The sequence below is a fragment of the Macaca nemestrina genome, chromosome 4 (genome assembly GCF_043159975.1).
Source record: "Macaca nemestrina isolate mMacNem1 chromosome 4, mMacNem.hap1, whole genome shotgun sequence".
In the NCBI taxonomy this organism is placed as follows: Eukaryota; Metazoa; Chordata; class Mammalia; order Primates; family Cercopithecidae; genus Macaca; species Macaca nemestrina.
This window is the reverse complement of record NC_092128.1, coordinates 85,355,896-85,375,611: the sequence shown is the minus strand read 5'-3', so window position 1 is coordinate 85,375,611 and position 19,716 is coordinate 85,355,896. Positions and strand designations below refer to the sequence as shown.

The window sequence follows — 19,716 nt, the reverse complement described above, 5'->3', positions numbered from 1 at the left end:
CCAAGAAGTCTTTAGAGAAGAAGTAGCTTTTGTATTGTTTCTTATATGATAGATGTTTGCCCGATGAAAGAAGGAGAAAGACAGACTTGTGAAATGGCAGGGTGTCAACCAAGAGGAATTTACCAGGATGACAATGTAAAGAGAAAGAGGGGAAAGATGAGAGATAAAGTGTGGCTGAATTGTGACGATGTCTGAATTTTATATTGTGAACAACTGGACACTGGCATAAACTTTACATCATGGATAAGGCATGACTGTACTTAGACAATAGTATAGAGGAGGGCTGGGTTGCCAAGAATTTTATAAAGCTGGTGAAAGAACTTGAAGACCTTAACTAAGGCAGTGGGATAGAATAGCCAGGTTTGATAGGCATTTTTTAAAGTTTGTTGCCAAGGACAATGTCAGATAGGGTATTTCCTAGGTTTTCTTTTAAGAAGACACAGAATTGTCCACTAGTAAGTTCAGGTGCCAGGGAAAAGAGGGTATTGAGAGCAACTCTAGGTGATATAAGCTGATATTACATACTGAATTTGGAGAATTTTATCAGTAAATATTATAAGAAAGTGTTTATAAAATATATAATCATATTTTCATATGTGTATAAAACCAATTTAGTAACCTAAATATATCCCTTAACTTAAAAAAAATCTTTTTAATTTCAACTTTTATTTTAGATACAGGAGGTACATGTGCAAGTTTGTTACATGAGTATATTATGCTCAGGTAGCAAGCATAGTACCCAACAGGTAGTTTTTTTCATATCTTCCTCCACTCCTTCTTTTCCCACTCTGGTAGTCTCCCATGTCTATTGTTCCCATGTTTATGTCTGTGTGTTCTCAATGTTTAACTCCTGCTTAACGTTGCATGCAGTACATGCAGTATTTGGTTTTCTGTTTCTGTGTTAATTCACTTAAATCTCCATCCACATGGAGATTTAAGGACATGATTTCATTCTTTTGTAATGGCTGTGTAGTATTCCATGCTATATATGTATGGCATTTCCTTTATCCAGCCCACCATTGATGGATACCTAGGTTGATTCCATGTCTTTGCTCTTGTGAATAGAACGGGAATGAAAATAAAAATGTATGTATCTTTTTGGTATATGGTGTGTTTTCCTTCGAGTTTACACCCAATAATGGGATTGCTGGGTTGAATGCTGGATCTGTTTGAAGTTTTTTTTAAAAATATTCAAACCATTTTCTACAATGGCTGAACTAATTTACATTCACAACAACAGCATAGAGGCATTTCTTTTTCTTTGCAGCCTTGCCAATATCCACTGGTTTTTGACTTTTTAATAATAGCCATTCTGATTGGTGTAAGATGGTATTTTATTGTGGTTTTAATTTGCATTTCTATGATGATTAGTGATGATGAACATGTTTGCATATGTTTGTTTCCTGCTTGTATGTCTTTTAAGAAGTGTCTGTTCATTTATTTTGCCCATTTTTAATGGGGCTATTTGTTGTTGCTTTTTTCTCATTAAGTTCCTTATAGATTCTGGATATTATACCTTTGTTGGATGAATAGTTTGCAAATATTTTCTCCCATTCTACAGGTTGTCTCTACTCTGTTGATGGTTTCTTTTGCTGTGCAGAAGCTCTGTAGCTTAATCAATTTCTGTTTTTGTTGCAATTTGAGGACTTAATAAAAATGTGTTGCCAAGGCCAATGTCGAGTGGGATATTTCCTAGGTTTTCTTTTAGAAACGCGGTTTGGGGTCTTACATTTAAATTTTTAATCCATGTTGAGTTAATTTTTGTATGTGGTGAAAAATAAGAGTCCAGTTTCATTTTTCTGCATATGGCTAGCCCGCTATTCCAGTAACATGTATTGAATAGGAAGTCCTTTCCCTATTGTTTATATTTGTTGGCCTTGTTGAAGATCAGGTGAAGGTTTGTAGCTATATTTCTGAGTTTTCTATTCTGTCCCATTGGCCTGAGTGTCTGATTTTGTACCAGTACCATGCTGTTTTTGTAATTGTAGCCTTATAGTGTGATCCTTCCATCTTTGTTCTTTTTAGCTTAGGCTTAATTTGGCTATCCAGGCTCTTTTATTGGTCACACATGAATTTTAGAAGAGTTTTTTTCTAAGTCTTTGAAGAACGACATTGCTAGTTTCCTAGAAACAGTGTTAAATCTGTAAATTGCTTTGGGCATAGTAGCCATTTTAACGATAGTGATTCTTCCGTAAGCATGGAATTTTTTTCTTTTTTCGTTTGTTTGTGTTATCTCTGATTTCTTTCAGCAGTGCTTTGTAGTTCTCCTTGTAGACTGCTTTCACCTCCTTGTTTAGTTGTATTCCTAGGTATTTCATTTTGTGTGTGTGTGGCTATTGTAAATGATATTGTCTTCTTGACTCTGCCAGGATGTTATTGAAGTGCTGTTGATTTTTATACATTTATTTTGTGTCCTGAAACCTTGCTAAAATTCTTCAGTTCTAGCAGCCTTTTGGTGGAATTTTGAGAGTTTTCTGAGTATAGAATCATTATCAGTGAAAAGAGAGAGCTTGACTTATTTTCTTATTTGGATACCTTTTATTTCTTTCTCTTGTCTAATTGCTCTAACTAGAACTTCCAGAACTATGTTGAATAGGAGTAGTGAGAGTGGGCATGTTTTGTTCCAGTTCTGAAGGGGAATGCTTCCAGCTTTTGCTCGTTCAGTACGATGTTGGCTGTGGGTTTGTCATAGATGGCTTTTACCATTTTGAGGGATGTTCCTTTGATGTCTAGTCTGTTGAGGATTTTATTTTTAATGAAATGATTTTGTATTTTATTAAATGCTTTTTCTGCATCTGTTGAGATAATTATATGGATTTGCCTTTTAATTCTGTTTATGTGGTGAATCACATTTATTGATTTGTGTATGTTGAACCAACCTTTTATCCCAGGAATAATGCCTAACTGATTGTGATAAATTAACTTTTTGATGTACTCTTTATCTCTTTACTTTTAGTATTTGTCTAAGCATTCATACCATGTGAGATATGTGCATGCATAGAAACATTTTTATTGCATTTATTTATAAACATTGTTTTCTTTCAGAAAAAAAATTATTTAATACATGCTGCTAAGACAGTTTAGCAATTTTGTGAGATGACTGGTCAAGATCTTGTTTATATGAAATGATTAGGCCAGATGAGGCTACATTCTTTGCTTACATGTACATATATACAATATACCATCCCATTTCATATAGATGATAGATAATTTTCAGATCTATTAGAGATCTGTAGAGGACAAAGTATTCACAAGGATTTATTGAGAGAAGATATTTAAGCAATTTTATACTGAAATATTTAAAAAATATGTGTTTATTTGAAATCCAATTAGCTAAATAATGTTCAAAAGAGGGTTAGAGAATATTCTAAATTCATATGCATATTAAGGATGCAAGCAATATTTCTAACTTATGAACTATATTGCCTTAATAGTGACAACTAAACCTTTTAAAAAACCCTTAGTTCCTATTGAGCTGTTGGACTTCTGATATTATTGATTCAAAATTTAGTAAATTGATAGAATTTTTTATTAAATTATATAATTAATTGCAACTACATATATTTATAACACTGAGAGACATTACTTATTTTAAAAGCGTTGAATATTATTGAATTTTTTTCCCATATTTTCACTTTTATAGAATTTACAGAAAATTCCAGTATCTACTAAATCCTCGTCAGGTTTACAGTCTTGCTGGAAATGGACCAATGCCAGGGTAAGTCCAAGGATAATATTATTACCATTAACTCAATTAATGTTAATTAATTAAATAAGCTGCCTGACATATCTAGAAATAATGTTATTTGAATACAGCAGCATATTAGTACATAAAAATGAAATATCAACTACATAAGAGAAACCAGTGCAAATACTGTTTTTCCAAATAGTCAATTTCTAGCAGATTTTTCTTCTTTCTAAATATGGTGAAGTAATGCTCCTTATTGTACTAATAATGATAATAATCACACACACACAGAGACAAACTAGCTGAATGTTAGTTTGAACACTGCCACACCATATATTTGAAGAACCACTCTCTTTTTGTACTTCTTATATATATTTTAAAAAAAAAGAGAGAGAAAGTAAGCTAGTTAGCCCATTTATGCCTAGTGTTCCATTACTGGAACACTAAGCATGTAGGAGTTATTTATATCCTACAGCTCAAGGTCATCACCGAGATCTGATTTTTAAATTCAAGTTAAATTTTAAAAATTACAACCTCCAGCATAAATGGGTTAATGAAAAAAAATTTTATGATTTATTACTTACAAAATCTAATCGCTATCACTCTCTTATAACATACTTCATTGTTAACAGGTAAGATATAGTAAAATAAAATATATTTTTAAACATATATGTATACTTTTGATGTCACTAGTATGCACCTATACAAATCATCATTAACTTGGTTTAGTTAAATAATTAATGTCATTTTCTTTCATTGACCTCTTTTCTTTCTATCAACATGAGGGTAAACATTAGACCACATGAAGTGGACAGAAGCTCTATAAGCTTTATGCATGCTTCATATTTTTATTAAAAAGCCGTTGATTTAAAATAAGTCTTACATCTCATTCTCAGGAACCAGAAACCAAATATTTTAATTGTACGCTTTTAAAAATTCAGAATAAAATTTGTACCATAGTGTCTGATACAAAAAATACATTCATAAAGTATAATTAATTAGCATAGCTTTCAGTATTATATTCAGCTCTTTCTTCTACTGCTTTGCTGCCTGCTGTCTGGGATCAGTTTCCCAATGCTGAGCAGCAGTCTGCAGAACCTCCTTCCTGTAGATGACAGGCTCACCACAGAAATTCAGTTCAGAACAATGTCTTTGTCAAGCTCCACACTCCAGAATCTAGAGGATCATGATCAGACTGTTGGCTAAGTGAGCTGGCTACATGCAGGAAGTCCCAATATAGATAAAGCCAAGCAAAAGTAAAGTATTGTAAATTCAGAAGCTCAGTCAGAATGGCTCTTTTTCTTGTCCTTTAATATTCTCTGGAATTCAAAAAAGTAGCTCTTCTGTAGAATTAGGATATTGTGCATTCAAAACTGTTGCCATTCCAAGACCCCTGTAAGTTGAATCAAACTAAGTTAATCCAGGATTTTCCTGTATTTCATAGTTAAACAAGAAAACAAGAGGTCAAATGGCTCTGCTAATTACAAGCCTTATAGTTTAACCTCTGTGTGACTTCATTATCTTATCTGTAAAATGAGTATTTGTGCCTGCCTTGTAGGATAGTTGTGAAGTTAAATGGGATAATGCCTATGAAGCAAATAACAATGTGCTTACCGCATAGCATGCCCTCAATGAATGTGGCTTATTATCCATATTATTTGTACAAATATGAATTAATAATTAATAAAAACATGACTATTGTGTAGCTCTATGTAAATACATTGGAATAAATTTGATTTTAGCCCTGTTCTCTCATTTCACGTTTTTCCTACTACCCTTTAAATACGTACTACATGTTTCCTTCTACTCTTTCAATTCTAGGCATCCTATTATCTTCTGCTCTATCTTAACATATTTTAAAAATGAAAGTAATATATGTAACTGTAAAAAGCCTACACTACAATAAATATTATTTAGAAAAAAATTTAACGGTCCCACTTTGAGCACTACTACTCCTCAGAAATTAGGAGTGATTGTTTGGTGTATCTTACCAAACAATCTAATACAAACATGTAAATGAGCATATTCCTGTCTATCTTTACTATATTTATACACACACACACACACATATATGTTAGAAAGATAGGTAGATAGTTTTTTACATAAAAGAATATAGATTTTATATTGGCTTGCAACTTCCTTTCTGTACTCTAAAGCAGGTGATACACATTGTTCCATTTCAGTAGATATTGATCAGTTTCATTTTTCTAACTGCTGCATATTCCATAATTATGTGGGCCATCACATTACTGATGAATATTTAGATTGCCTGTGTTTTACAATTATTACCAAATATACTACATCAATATCTATCAATTTATCTGCATATTCTTGAAAGTATGTTCAAATATTTTTATGGAATCAGTGGCTATGGGTAGAATTGCCTGGCTGAAAATATTCAAAGTCAAAAGTTTGTTTTAAAAAATGAAGTTAAATATTTGTGTTGAACTTTTAGTTTCATCTTGATCACCATAAGAATGTCCTGTTGGCCTCTGATACTGATGCCCACACTGCATCCCTAGTGTCAGACTCAGACTTCTATTAGAGAGCTAGTCTTGGTTTATCCTAAAGGCAAATGCCACAGGTAGTTGCTCAGAATGGGGACTCTGACCAGGCTATGATGTTGTCCTTTCTTTGAACCCAGTGACTGATCTCCTCCCAACCCTGTTTCTAGCTGTATTGCCCCTCATCATGCTAAGAGTGTCCTATTGCAGTGATTCCCTTTTAATGTATGGCTTTAGAAGTTGCTCTATTTCATAAAGTCTCCCTATTACTCTGATACCCTTGGTGATTTATACATTTTAGTTTTATCACCATTTCTAGTTTATTAATTTTCCAATGCTAACAATAGATTTTTTGAATGCATACCCTTGTAAGTGTAGTATGCATTTTATCTATCACTTTAAACCTGCAGTTATTCATTCTTCCAAATTCTTTTAAAATGTTTTTTCCTTTTTACCACACCAGATTGATGTATTATTTTGGTATACAACTCTTCTTTTATCCCAACTTTATTTTTTTTCAAAAACTTTGTTTATAAGAGGAAATAACTTTCTTGAACTAAAACTATTCCTAATCTAAACTTTCTGGCAAATACTGAAACTTATTGGGCATTTCATTTTTATCTTTAATTATTTTTAAAACAGAAATGGGTGTGTATTATGTGTTTCCATTCTATCTCTTTATATAAATCATCTCTCCCTGATCCTGACTATTCTGTTTCAAGGTGTCTGAAACAATAGTCTATTTCAAATCATTGTTTCCTTCCTAATGGAACATGTGATATAATTGAATACATTATTTGGCGGTATAGGTTAGCTAGAAGAGATGAAATATGAAATATAAATTACTCTTGGGTTTTACATAGCAATATGTTTTCCTTCACTACATTAAAATAAGTATGTATAGCTCTAGCTGTACACCAACTTCACATGTTAATGTGACTTATGAAAAGTTCATACCAAGTTTTTTGTATACTTGTGACATTACTTTTCCCCTTCTGAGTCTAATCTTCATGAAAATACAGATGGTCTATTCTCACATTATTTATAAAATTTTAAGTGAGAAATAGGAAGTACTTATTGAATTGAAATAAAATACAAGTTAACTTTAAAATATGTAAATTATTTTTCAGATTGATCAGGATAATTAAGAATAATTAATTGTTTGTGAGAAAGCTGCTCTTAGAAATCTTTGCTTTTATCTACCTGAACTAAATACAAAAGACACATATTTTAAAACTATAATGCAACAGTCAACCTACAGATTTACATATTTCAAATATCATGCATATTTCTATAGTGAAACTTTGGAATACATTCTCCTATTAAAATAAATGTATAATTTAGAAAATGCGTAACAGACTCCACAGATTTCATTACCTTCTTAATTTAAAATATCATTTTATATAACCAAATTTCTACCATATTTTATTTAAGTAAAATCTCTCTTGAATCCGAGCTTATGACCTTTTACATATGCTTCTTGTTATGAAATTATGACACAGAAATGAAGAGAATCCTCAAAAGGCTAAGGAGGCCGGGCGCGGTGGCTCAAGCCTGTAATCCCAGCACTTTGGGAGGCCGAGACGGGCGGATCACTAGGTCAGGAGATCGAGACCATCCTGGCTAACACGGTGAAACCCCGTCTCTACTAAAAAATACAAAAAACTAGCCGGGCGAGGTGGCGGGCGCCTGTAGTCCCAGCTACTCAGGAGGCTGAGACAGGAGAATGGCCCGAACCCGGGAGGCGGAGCTTGCAGTGAGCTGAGATCCGGCCACTGCACTCCAGCCTGGGTGACAGAGCGAGACTCCGTCTCAAAAAAAAAAAATAAATAAAAAAAAAAAAGGCTAAGGAAATGTTCATCAAAATTTAATTGAGCGCTTTTGCAAATTTCAAAAATAAAAATTTTTCTTTACTAATATAAAAGTGAAGCACTCGACTCTGTCCTTCTTATGATTAATCATAAAATAAAATGCAGATGATTCTGCAAGCTCTCCCCCAATTAAATGTGTAAGCATAATTCTGATTCTGCATTGGTCACTGGAGTGATAGAGTTTGAAAATTGATTCATGCTTCTAAATTAAAGATCTACAGATTAATAAAAGTAACAAAAATATGTTACCACAATTAATAAAGTCACATAATTGCTTGTCTTTCACACAAATTCCCCCCTTGAGTCATAGTAGGTTTTAGTCACTTTTTACATGCATCCACAAATGCACTATGATTTTAAAGATGTTGAAAAGTCTAATTTTTATTATCTCTCTCACCAACAAAGGCCAAATAGCAATTAGACTAGAGATCTATGTGTCACTGTTTAAAGACTATTGCCTATCAAAATTGCTGAAACACTCTAAAGAAACGAACACGTTCTGAATTGGCCATTTGAAATGCCCGGTTCATATTTGTGTATGTGCTTTAACTTGTGTTTTATTCTGTTCTGGCTGCTATAACAGAATCCCTTAGACGGGCTAATTACAAAAAATAAAAATAAATGTACAGTTCTGGAACCTGGGAAGTCCAAGATCAAGGGACCAGGAGATTTGGTATCTGCTAATGGCTCACTTTTTGTTTACAAGGTGGTGTCTTCTTGCTGCATCCTCTGGAGGGAATTAATGCTGAGTCTCCAGAAGGCAGAAGGGTAGAAAAACAGCTGGCTAGTTTCCTCAAGCCCCTTTATGAAGGCACTAATCCCATTCATAAGCGCAGAGTCCTCATCACCTAATCGCATCCTCAGTACCCCACCTCCTAATACTATTGCATTGGGCACTAAGTTTAAGCATTAATTTTGGAGACATATGAATGTTCAAACCATAGCATTCTGGAGTGGATCCCCCAAAATTCATGTTCTTCTTACATACAGATACATTAAATTAATTCCATCCCAATAGCCCCCAAAGTCTTAATTTGTTTTAATACCGACTCAAAAATCTCTAATCCGGAGTCTCATCTAAGTATCTTCTAAATCAGATATGGATGAGACTCAAGATAGGATCCATCCTGAGCTAAATTGCTCTTCTGCTGTACCCCTGTGAAATCAAACCATTTCTGTTGTTTATAAATTACCCTTTATGGACTTTTAGACTTTACAGTCTAAAGTATTTTGTTATAGCTGCCAGAATGGACTGAGACAGAATTGGTACTGAGGATTGAGGTGCTAGTGTAACAAATTCCTAAAAACGTAGATGGTGCTATAGAATGGGTAGAGGCTACAATATGGAGGAGGAGGAGGAGAAAGAGGAAAGAGGAGGAGGGAAAGGAGGAGGAAGAGGAGAGAGAGGAGGAGGAAGAGGAGGTAGAGGAGAAGGAGGAGAGGTTGAGGAGAGAAGAAGAAGAAAGAAGACCATAGAGAGAGCTTCAGTCTTAGAGATTACCTACGTGGTTGTGAACAAAATGTTGCTAGAAATATGGATAAGACAGGCCATTGTAATGAGGTTTCATAGGAAAACGAGGAACAAGTTATTCGCAACCAGGGGAAAGTCAATCCTTGTTATGAAGTGGCAAAGAACTTGGTCGAATTTTATCCATGTCCTACTGTTTTGTGAGGGGTTGAATTTGAGAGTGATGAAATACCACAGTGTGATACTTGTTAAAAGAAACCTCTAAGCAAAGTATTGAGGGTGTGGCATGGCTTCCCTTGACTGCTTATAGTAAGATGTGAGAAGAGAGAAATGAATTAATGACAGAATTTGTCATCAAAAGGGAAACAAAAATTAAGGATTTGACAAATTCTCAGGCTGACCAGTTTGTAAAGAAAGAGAAAGCATGTTCACAACAAAACACCAAGGGTGTCACCAGTGAAAGTTGGATGAGTAGATTAGTATGTCTAGAAGGAATCCAGAATGCTATTCATCAAGACAATGGAAGAGTGGCCCTGAAAATGTTTCAGAGATCTTCAAGGCTGCCACTCCCATCACAGGCCCATAGTGTCAGGGTCTTGAGGAGGGAAAGGCTTCAAAGGAGGGATTCAGAGCACCTGTGGGATCTCAGGGCTCACTTCCCAGAGCTGCCTCAAGTTTCTGCTCAATACATTCTGGTCCAGCACTCCTGGGCCACTCCATCTGTGGCTAAAGTGAGCCTCAGTGCAACCAGGGCCACCCTTCAGGAGACAGAGGTGGTAAAAGTTGGCAGCATCCAGCTGGTGCTAACTCTGCAGTCACAGAGTGCAAAAGCTGAGAAGGCATGCCTACATCTGCCTAGATTTCAAAGGATGGAGAGGTCCTGGAGATCCCCAAGCCCCAGACAGAGAACTGCTACATGGTTCAGGCCCCTGCGGAGAGCCTCCACTAGGGCAATGCCTAGTGGAGCTATGGGGGCTGGGCCACCTCTGAGACTCCAGGCTAGTAAAGCCAGCCTGGGAGAGCTGTCGGCATTTAACTCTAACATGTGAGAAACGCAGTGTGGGCTTCACACAGCAAAGCCACGGAAGGAATGGGGTTTTCTGGAGCCTTAGGGGCTTAAACTCTGCACAGTGTGTCCAGAAGGCAGGATACGTAGTCAAAGCAGGCTATTTGGTTTTTGTTTTTCCCGGTTTTAAGAGTTAATGTTGTTTGCTTTGTCTGGCATTGGACTTACTTGGGACCTGTTAATCCTTTCTTCCTTCCTATTTATCCCTTTTCAATGGTATTGTCCATGCTATCATCCACCATTGTATTTTGGAAGGACCTAACTTGCTTGATTTCACAGGCCCACAGCTGGTGGGGAATTTTCCTCAAAATAAATTGTACCTTGAGTGGTAACTCTATGTGATTTAGATGATGGTGAGAGGAGACTCTGGACTCTAGACTTTTTAGTTGATGCTGGAAATTATTAAAACTTTTAGGGCTCCTGGGATAGAATGGATGTATTTTACATAACAGAAGAACGTAAATTTTGGGAGAGCAGAGGCAGAATGCTATCGTTTGAATACTTGTGTCCCTCCAAAATTTATGTTGAATCTTAATCATGAACGCAATCATATTAAGAAGTGGAGCAATGAGTAAATGATTAGCTTATGAGGGTTCCACCCTCATGAGTTGGATCAATGCCCTTATAAAATGGCTCAAGGGAACTAGCTCTCTCCTTTCCCTCTCTACTGCCATGTGAAGACATAGCATTCATCCCTCTGCCATGAGTGGATGCATCAAGAAGGTGCCATCTTTGAAGCAGATAATAAGCCTTACCGGACAACAAATCAGTTGATGTCTTGATCTTGGACTTCTCAGCCTCCAGAAATGTGGGAAATAAATACCTGTCATTATAAATTATCCAGTTTTAGTTATTTTCTTGTAGCAGCACAAATGAACTAAAATAATCTGTTTCTGATTTTTTTCTATAGGAGTTAAGTGTTTAATAACATATTTAACTTAAATATCCTCCCATTTACTGTTATCTAAGCATACATAGTAAAATTACTGGCTCAAATTTACCTCCAGCTCCAGGCAGTTAAATGATCATAGCTTACCAATAAGTAAAAATAAGACAGCCTATACCAGATAAATTGATTCAAAACATTTATTCAGTGGCTCCCAGATACCAGGAACAATCTTATCACTGCCAATCTACTCTGAACAAAACAGATAATAACTCTTGCCCTCACAGCCTTATATTTTAGTGATGGAAAACATATATTAAACTAACAAACAAGTGAAATATACATATATTAGCAGGGAATGTGAACAAGGAGTGTGCATTGTTGGTGAGGATTCTGTGGTTGTTCTTTTAAATGAGGTGGACAGAGAAGGACTGGCTGAGTACAGATGTGAAGATGAGGAGGTAGCTCATTGTCATCTTGAAGAAGAGCTTTTAAGGCAGAGAGAGCAGCATGCATAAAAGCATCACGACTGAAAAATATTGTACAAGTTTGAGAAACATTAGCAAGAAGGCCAGGGAGACTAGAACAGAGTGAAGGGCAGTCGGATGTCAGAAAGGTACGAAGCACTAGTTCACACAGGGTTTTAGGATTACTGTGACCATAATAATTAGGTTTACCTAAGACTCTTTGGGGTTATTTCTGGTGTCCTGGCATCTGTCCCAATTTAGCATTTGCCCAGGACTTTTGTATTTTAAGTATTGCTATTAATAAATTCATTGCAATAAAGAATGATGATGATGTGTTTGGCAACCCTCCAATTTCTAAATCCAGCTTTTGCTATGTTATCCTCTTGTAATGTGTAAGACACATGTCCAAGGAACAGAGATCTTACTTTAATAGGTAATCATTATACCAAAAATGTAACCAAAAATAAACTCTTTTCCAACGTTTTTTAAACACAAAAACAAGTGACAACTTTTGAAGAATTGGTATCCCTTTTATGCCAGTCCATTATGCTGTGGTCTGGGTCGCAGAGCTCTCTGAGAGTTGCAAAGGGGCACAAATATGCCAATCAGCAATGCCTGTGGAGATATTGACAAATCATAGGTTAGATGTTCATGAAATGTATGTGAGAAAAAGAGCATGAGCAGTTTTACCAAGAACGTATAGTGAGTGGCTTGAATATACTTCCTCAATGTTTTATGTTTCATTAAATATATAGTTTATAAATATTTACTTTTATAATAGATTTTTATTTTGCAATAACACTTTTCAGCAAAAGATAGCTTAAAAATAAAATGTCTTTTAAATGAAAATAATCTGAATTTCAAAACAAAAATAGTTCTCAATTTCTGTTTCTTAAAGAGTTGATGAATACATAATCTGTGTGAAATATTTATGAACATTTACCATCTGCAATGAGAGCTCTAGTGATATCATTGACTATGCAGAAATCAGTAAACACAACTATGCTGAAGAAACATCAGCATCTGCTTTAAAATTAATTGTTAATTCTCTGCCCCAAAGCAATCATTTAATATGCAGAAAGTCCCTTTGCATATCACTCTTTGAAGCATGACTTTTCGTTTAGATCAAATGACTTTTCAAAATTAGTGTTCATTTTCAATTCCAAGTTTCTTTATGTGTATTATTAATGAAGTTATAGCTGTTAATATCTTGACTCCATTAGCAGAAGAACTTTTCCAAAAGATCAAGTAATGCCATTTTTATATCAGAGTGATCAGAATGTTTTAAATGAAACATCTGTTTGTTGTAAAGATGATTTGAATTCAATTCATGCACTCTAAATGAAGTTTTTGGAAGTTCATTTGGATGAGGGCGAGACATTAGATATTAGTGATGGTGCTCTCATAAAATCAGTACAAAAGTTTAGCACTACTGATACAATGATTTCCTTCTGTTTTAATAATTTGAATGTAGGTTTTGGTGAAGCACACTATCATGGCAAAAACATGATTTCTAATAAAGTAATGAATTGATTGATAAAAATTGTGCTTTAAATTGGTTGCTCACATCAATTATAATCACATCCAAAGAAATTTTAATATTCTAATAATTAAAATAAAAGCCATAATTATCATATTGCTTGTATACATGCATACACATATACACACACACATAAATTATTCAGTTATTCTACTGATTCAGTAGTCACCCAGGAACCTTCTGTACCAAAATAATAATAATAATGACTCAAGTTTTAGGTAACTCAAGTAATAAAGTCCTGTAAAAATCTCTCTGGACAACACTCCTTCAGCCAGTCTTTTCCTGCTTATATATACCCTCCTCTTCTATTTAAAATCTGCAACTCAAGGAGCATAAAAGTTTAAGGTAATTTAATATAGAGGTAATCAGCATATAGAAATCTACAACTTGAATTATATTATTGGATAACAATGTTGTTCGTAATCAAGACAAGTTTAACCTAATAAACACACTCCGAAAAGACAGATAATTGGATTTGGGATATAATAAATTTGATAAAATTGATACAAATTATATTTACAACTGTTAAAATCATAAATATCTTGGTGTCTAAGATACTAATCTTCAATTATGTACATGTCATTTCCTGAAAATGGCAGATGTTTGTTGAATTCATAATGTTTTATTCTCCAATTAAATTATTTATATCCTTTTTTTTTTTGAGACGGAGTCTTGCTCTGTCACCCAGGCTGGAATGCAGTGGGAGGATCACTCAGCTCACTGCAAGCTCCACCTCCCGAGTTCACGCTATTCTCCTGCCTCAGTCTCCCGAGTAACAGTCGTATTTTAAATTATGGTCTCTGACCAGTATTACGCTATAGTAAGATGTGTGCACAGAAGCAGATGCTCTTGAAGGCAAGGAATCTTCAACTTCGGTGTCTCTCCCTTGCAAGGACTCCTTTCAAGACTACAGGAAGGATCTTAGCAATGTGGCTCTATTGCCTTTCTCATTTGAGTTTTTAATATTTTAAAAAGAGGATATTTTAACTACAAGAATTTTTATGAACAATGTTAGTTAAGCCAGCTCAGTAGTAATGCATAGAGAGGCAAATATATCAATGGAAGATAATTAAGAGCCCTCCCCCATGCCCTGTATATGTATTGGTACTAACTAGAAAAATTGGGCATCAATATGGAAAAATAAAAGTAAAACAGTAAAAAAAAAAAAGACTTCTGTCTCCATTCCAACTCCTTTTTCATCACACTTTACCTAGTGACTAGTAGCATTGGAATGAGCATGAGCATTTTAGGATTTGACTAAAAGAGGATGAGATCCAATTACATGATTGAATTCTGAGGCTTATAATATGTGGTTCACTGATCATTTTGTGTATGGTTGTTTTTTTTTTTTTAATTTATTTATTATTAGTATACTTTAAGTTGTAGGGTACATGTGCATAACGTGCAGGTTTGTTACATATGTATACTTGTGCCATGTTGCTGTGCTGCACCCATCAACTCGTCATTTACATCAGGTATAACTCCCAGTGCAATCCCTCCCCCCTCCCCCCTCCCCATGATAGGCCCCGGTGTGTGATGTTCCCCTTCCTGAGTCCAAGTGATCTGATTGTTCAGTTCCCACCTATGAGTGAGAACATGCGGTGTTTGGTTTTCTGTTCTTGTGATAGTTTGCTAAGAATGGTGGTTTCCAGCTGCATCCATGTCCCTACAAAGGACACAAACTCATCCTTTTTGATGGCTGCATAGTATTCCATGGTGTATATGTGCCACATTTTCTTAATCCAATCTGTCACTGATGGACATTTGGGTTGATTCCAAGTCTTTGCTATTGTGAATAGTGCTGCAATAAACATACGTGTGCATGTGTCTTTATAGCAGCATGATTTATAATCCTTTGGGTATATACCCAGTAATGGGATGGCTGGGTCATATGGTACATCTAGTTCTAGATCCTTGAGGAATCGCCATACTGTTTTCCATAATGGTTGAACTAGTTTACAATCCCACCAACAGTGTAAAAGTGTTCCTATTTCTCCACATCCTCTCCAGCACCTGTTGTTTCCTGACTTTTTAATGATCGCCATTCTAACTGGTGTGAGATGGTATCTCATTGTGGTTTTGATTTGCATTTCTCTGATGGCCAGTGATGATGAGCATTTTTTCATGTGTCTGTTGGCTGTATGAATGTCTTCTTTTGAGAAATGTCTGTTCATATACTTTGCCCAGTTTTTGATGGGGTTGTTTGTTTTTTTCTTGTAAATTTGTTTGAGTTCTTTGTAGGTTCTGGATATTAGCCCTTTGTCAGATGAGTAGATTGCAAAAATTTTCTCCCATTCTGTAGGTTGCCTGTTCACTCTGATGGTAGTTTCTTTTGCTGTGCAGAAGCTCTTTAGTTTAATGAGATCCCATTTCTCAATTTTGGCTTTTGCTGCCGTTGCTTTTGGTGTTTTAGACATGAAGTCTTTGCCCATGCCTATGTCCTGAATGGTACTACCTAGGTTTTCCTCTAGGATTTTTATGGTATTAGGTCTAACATTTAAGTCTCTAATCCATCTTGAATTAATTTTCGTATAAGGAGTAAGGAAAGGATCCAGTTTCAGCTTTCTACTTATGGCTAGCCAATTTTCCCAGCACCATTTATTAAATAGGGAATCCTTTCCCCATTTCTTGTTTCTCTCAGGTTTGTCAAAGATCAGATGGCTGTAGATGTGTGGTATTATTTCTGAGGACTCTGTTCTGTTCCATTGGTCTATATCTCTGTTTTGGTACCAGTACCATGCTGTTTTGGTTACTGTAGCCTTGTAGTATAGTTTGAAGTCAGGTAGCGTGATGCCTCCAGCTTTGTTCTTTTGACTTAGGATTACCTTGGAGATGCGGGCTCTTTTTTGGTTCCATATGAACTTTAAAGCCGTTTTTTCCAATTCTGTGAAGAAACTCATTGGTAGCTTGATGGGGATGGAATTGAATCTATAAATTACCTTGGGCAGTATGGCCATTTTCACTATATTGATTCTTCCTATCCATGAGCATGGTATGTTCTTCCATTTGTTTGTGTCCTCTTTTATTTCACTGAGCAGTGGTTTGTAGTTCTCCTTGAAGAGGTCCTTTACATCCCTTGTAAGTTGGATTCCTAGGGATTGTATTCTCTTTGAAGCAATTGTGAATGGAAGTTCATTCATGATTTGGCTCTCTGTTTGTCTGTTACTGGTGTATAAGAATGTTTGTGATTTTTGCACATTAGTTTTGTATCCTGAGACTTTGCTGAAGTTGCTTATCAGCTTAATGAGATTTTGGGCTGAGACAATGGGGTTTTCTAAATATACAATCATGTCATCTGCAAACAGGGACAATTTGACTTCTTCTTTTCCTAACTGAATACCCTTGATTTCTTTCTCTTGCCTAATTGCCCTAGCCAGAACTTCCAACACTATGTTGAATAGGAGTGGTGAGAGAGGGCATCCCTGTCTTGTGCCAGTTTTCAAAGGGAATTTTTCCAGTTTTTGACCATTCAGTATGATATTGGCTGTCGGTTTGTCATAAATAGCTCTTATTATTTTGAGGTACATTCCATCAATACCGAATTTATTGAGCGTTTTTAGCATGAAGGGCTGTTGAATTTTGTCAAAAGCCTTTTTGGCATCTATTGAGATAATCATGTGGTTCTTGTCTTTGGTTCTGTTTATATGCTGGATTATGTTGATTGATTTGCGAATGTTGAACCAGCCTTGCATCCCAGGGATGAAGCCCACTTGATCATGGTGGATAAGCTTTTTGATGTGTTGCTGAATCCGGTTTGCCAGTATTTTATTGAGGATTTTTGCATCGATGTTCATCCCCTGATATTGGTCTAAAATTCTCTTTTTTTGTTGTGTCTCTGCCAGGCTTTGGTATGAGGATGATGTTGGCCTCATAAAATGAGTTAGGGAGGATTCCCTCTTTTTCTATTGATTGGAATAGTTTCAGAAGGAATGGTACCAACTCCTCCTTGTACCTCTGGTAGAATTCAGCTGTGAATCCATCTGGTCCTGGACTTTTTTTGGTTGGTAGGCTATTAATTATTGCCTCAATTTCAGAGCCTGCTATTGGTCTATTCAGGGATTCAACTTCTTCCTGGTTTAGTCTTGGAAGAGTGTAAGTGTCCAGGAAATTATCCATTTCTTCTAGATTTTCCAGTTTATTTGCGTAGAGGTGTTTATAGTATTCTCTGATGGTAGTTTGTATTTCTGTGGGGTCGGTGGTGATATCCCCTTTATCATTTTTAATTGCGTCGATTTGATTCTTCTCTCTTTTCTTCTTTATTAGTCTTGCTAGTGGTCTGTCAATTTTGTTGATCTTTTCAAAAAACCAACTCCTGGATTCATTGATTTTTTGGAGAGTTTTTTGTGTCTCTATCTCCTTCAGTTCTGCTCTGATCTTAGTTATTTCTTTCCTTCTGCTAGCTTTTGAATGTGTTTGCTCTTGCTTCTCTAGTTCTTTTAATTGTGATGTTAGAGTGTCAATTTTAGATCTTTCCTGCTTTCTCTTGTGGGCATTTAGTGCTATAAATTTCCCTCTACACACTGCTTTAAATGTGTCCCAGAGATTCTGGTATGTTGTATCTTTGTTCTCATTGGTTGCAAAGAACATCTTTATTTCTGCCTTCATTTCGTTATGTACCCAGTAGTCATTCAGGAACAGGTTGTTCAGTTTCCATGTAGTTGAGCGGTTTTGATTGAGTTTCTTAGTCCTGGGTTCTAGTTTGATTGCACTGTGGTCTGAGAGACAGTTTGTTATAATTTCTGTTCTTGTACATTTGCTGAGGAGTGCTTTACTTCCAATTACGTGGTCGATTTTGGAGTAAGTACGATGTGGTGCTGAGAAGAATGTATATTCTGTTGATTTGGGGTGGAGAGTTCTATAGATGTCTATTAGGTCTGCTTGCTGCAGAGATGAGTTCAATTCCTGGATATCCTTGTTAACTTTCTGTCTCGTTGATCTGTCTAATGTTGACAGTGGAGTGTTGAAGTCTCCCATTATTATTGTATGGCAGTCTAAGTCTCTTTGTAAGTCTCTAAGGACTTGCTTGATGAATCTGGGTGCTCCTGTATTGGGTGCATATATATTTAGGATAGTTAGCTCTTCCTGTTGAATTGATCCCTTTACCATTATGTAATGGCCTTCTTTGTCTCTTTTGATCTTTGATGGTTTAAAGTCTGTTTTATCAGAGACTAGTATTGCAACCCCCGCTTTTTTTTGTTCTCCATTTGCTTGGTAAATCTTCCTCCATCCCTTTATTTTGAGCCTATGTATGTCTCTGCGTGTGAGATGGGTCTCCTGAATACAGCAGACTGATGGGTCTTGACTCTTTATCCAGTTTGCCAGTCTGTGTCTTTTAATTGGAGCATTTAGTCCATTTACATTTAAGGTTAAGATTGTTATGTGTGAACTTGATCCTGCCATTATGATATTAACTGGTTATTTTGCTCGTTAGTTGATGCAGTTTCTTCCTAGCCTCGATGGTCTTTACATTTTGGCATGTTTTTGCAGTGGCTGGTACCGGTTGTTCCTTTCCATGTTGAGTGCTTCCTTCAGGGTCTCTTGTAAGGCAGGCCTAGTGGTGACAAAATCTCTAAGCATTTGCTTATCTGTAAAGGATTTTATTTCTCCTTCACTTATGAAACTTAGTTTGGCTGGATATGAAATTCTGGGTTGAAAATTCTTTTCTTGAAGAATGTTGAATATTGGCCCCCACTCTCTTCTGGCTTGGAGAGTTTCTGCCGAGAGATCTGCTGTTAGTCTGATGGGCTTCCCTTTGTGGGTAACCCGACCTTTCTCTCTGGCTGCCCTTAAGATTTTTTCCTTCATTTCAACTTTGGTGAATCTGGCAATAATGTGTCTTGGAGTTGCTCTTCTCAAGGAGTATCTTTGTGGCGTTCTCTGTATTTCCTGGATTTGAATGTTGGCCTGCCCTACTAGGTTGGGGAAGTTCTCCTGGATGATATCCTGAAGAGTGTTTTCCAACTTGGTTCCATTTTGTCCCTCACTTTCAGGCACCCCAATCAGACGTAGATTTGGTCTTTTTACATAATCCCATACTTCTTGCAGGCTTTTTTCATTTCTTTTTCTTCTTTTTTCTTTTGGTTTCTCTTCTCGCTTCATTTCATTCATTTGATCCTCAATCGCTGATACTCTTTCTTCCAGTTGATCGAGTCGGTTACTGAAGCTTGTGCATTTGTCACGTATTTCTCGTGTCATGGTTTTCATCTCTTTCATTTCGTTTAGGACC

General features: G+C 35.9%; 1 protein-coding gene across 21 annotated transcripts in view; it reads left to right on the top strand.

Annotated features, from left to right (window-relative positions):
- Window positions 1-19,716, top strand: part of LOC105475613 (diacylglycerol kinase beta) — an 835,473-nt gene that overhangs the window by 361,078 nt on the left and 454,679 nt on the right. For all 21 annotated transcript variants that reach the window (XM_071094904.1, XM_071094900.1, XM_071094901.1 and 18 more), the window contains one exon: window positions 3,644-3,718. In XM_071094904.1, the coding sequence (XP_070951005.1) occupies window positions 3,644-3,718 (75 nt within the window). The remainder of the gene's footprint in view (window positions 1-3,643; window positions 3,719-19,716) is intronic.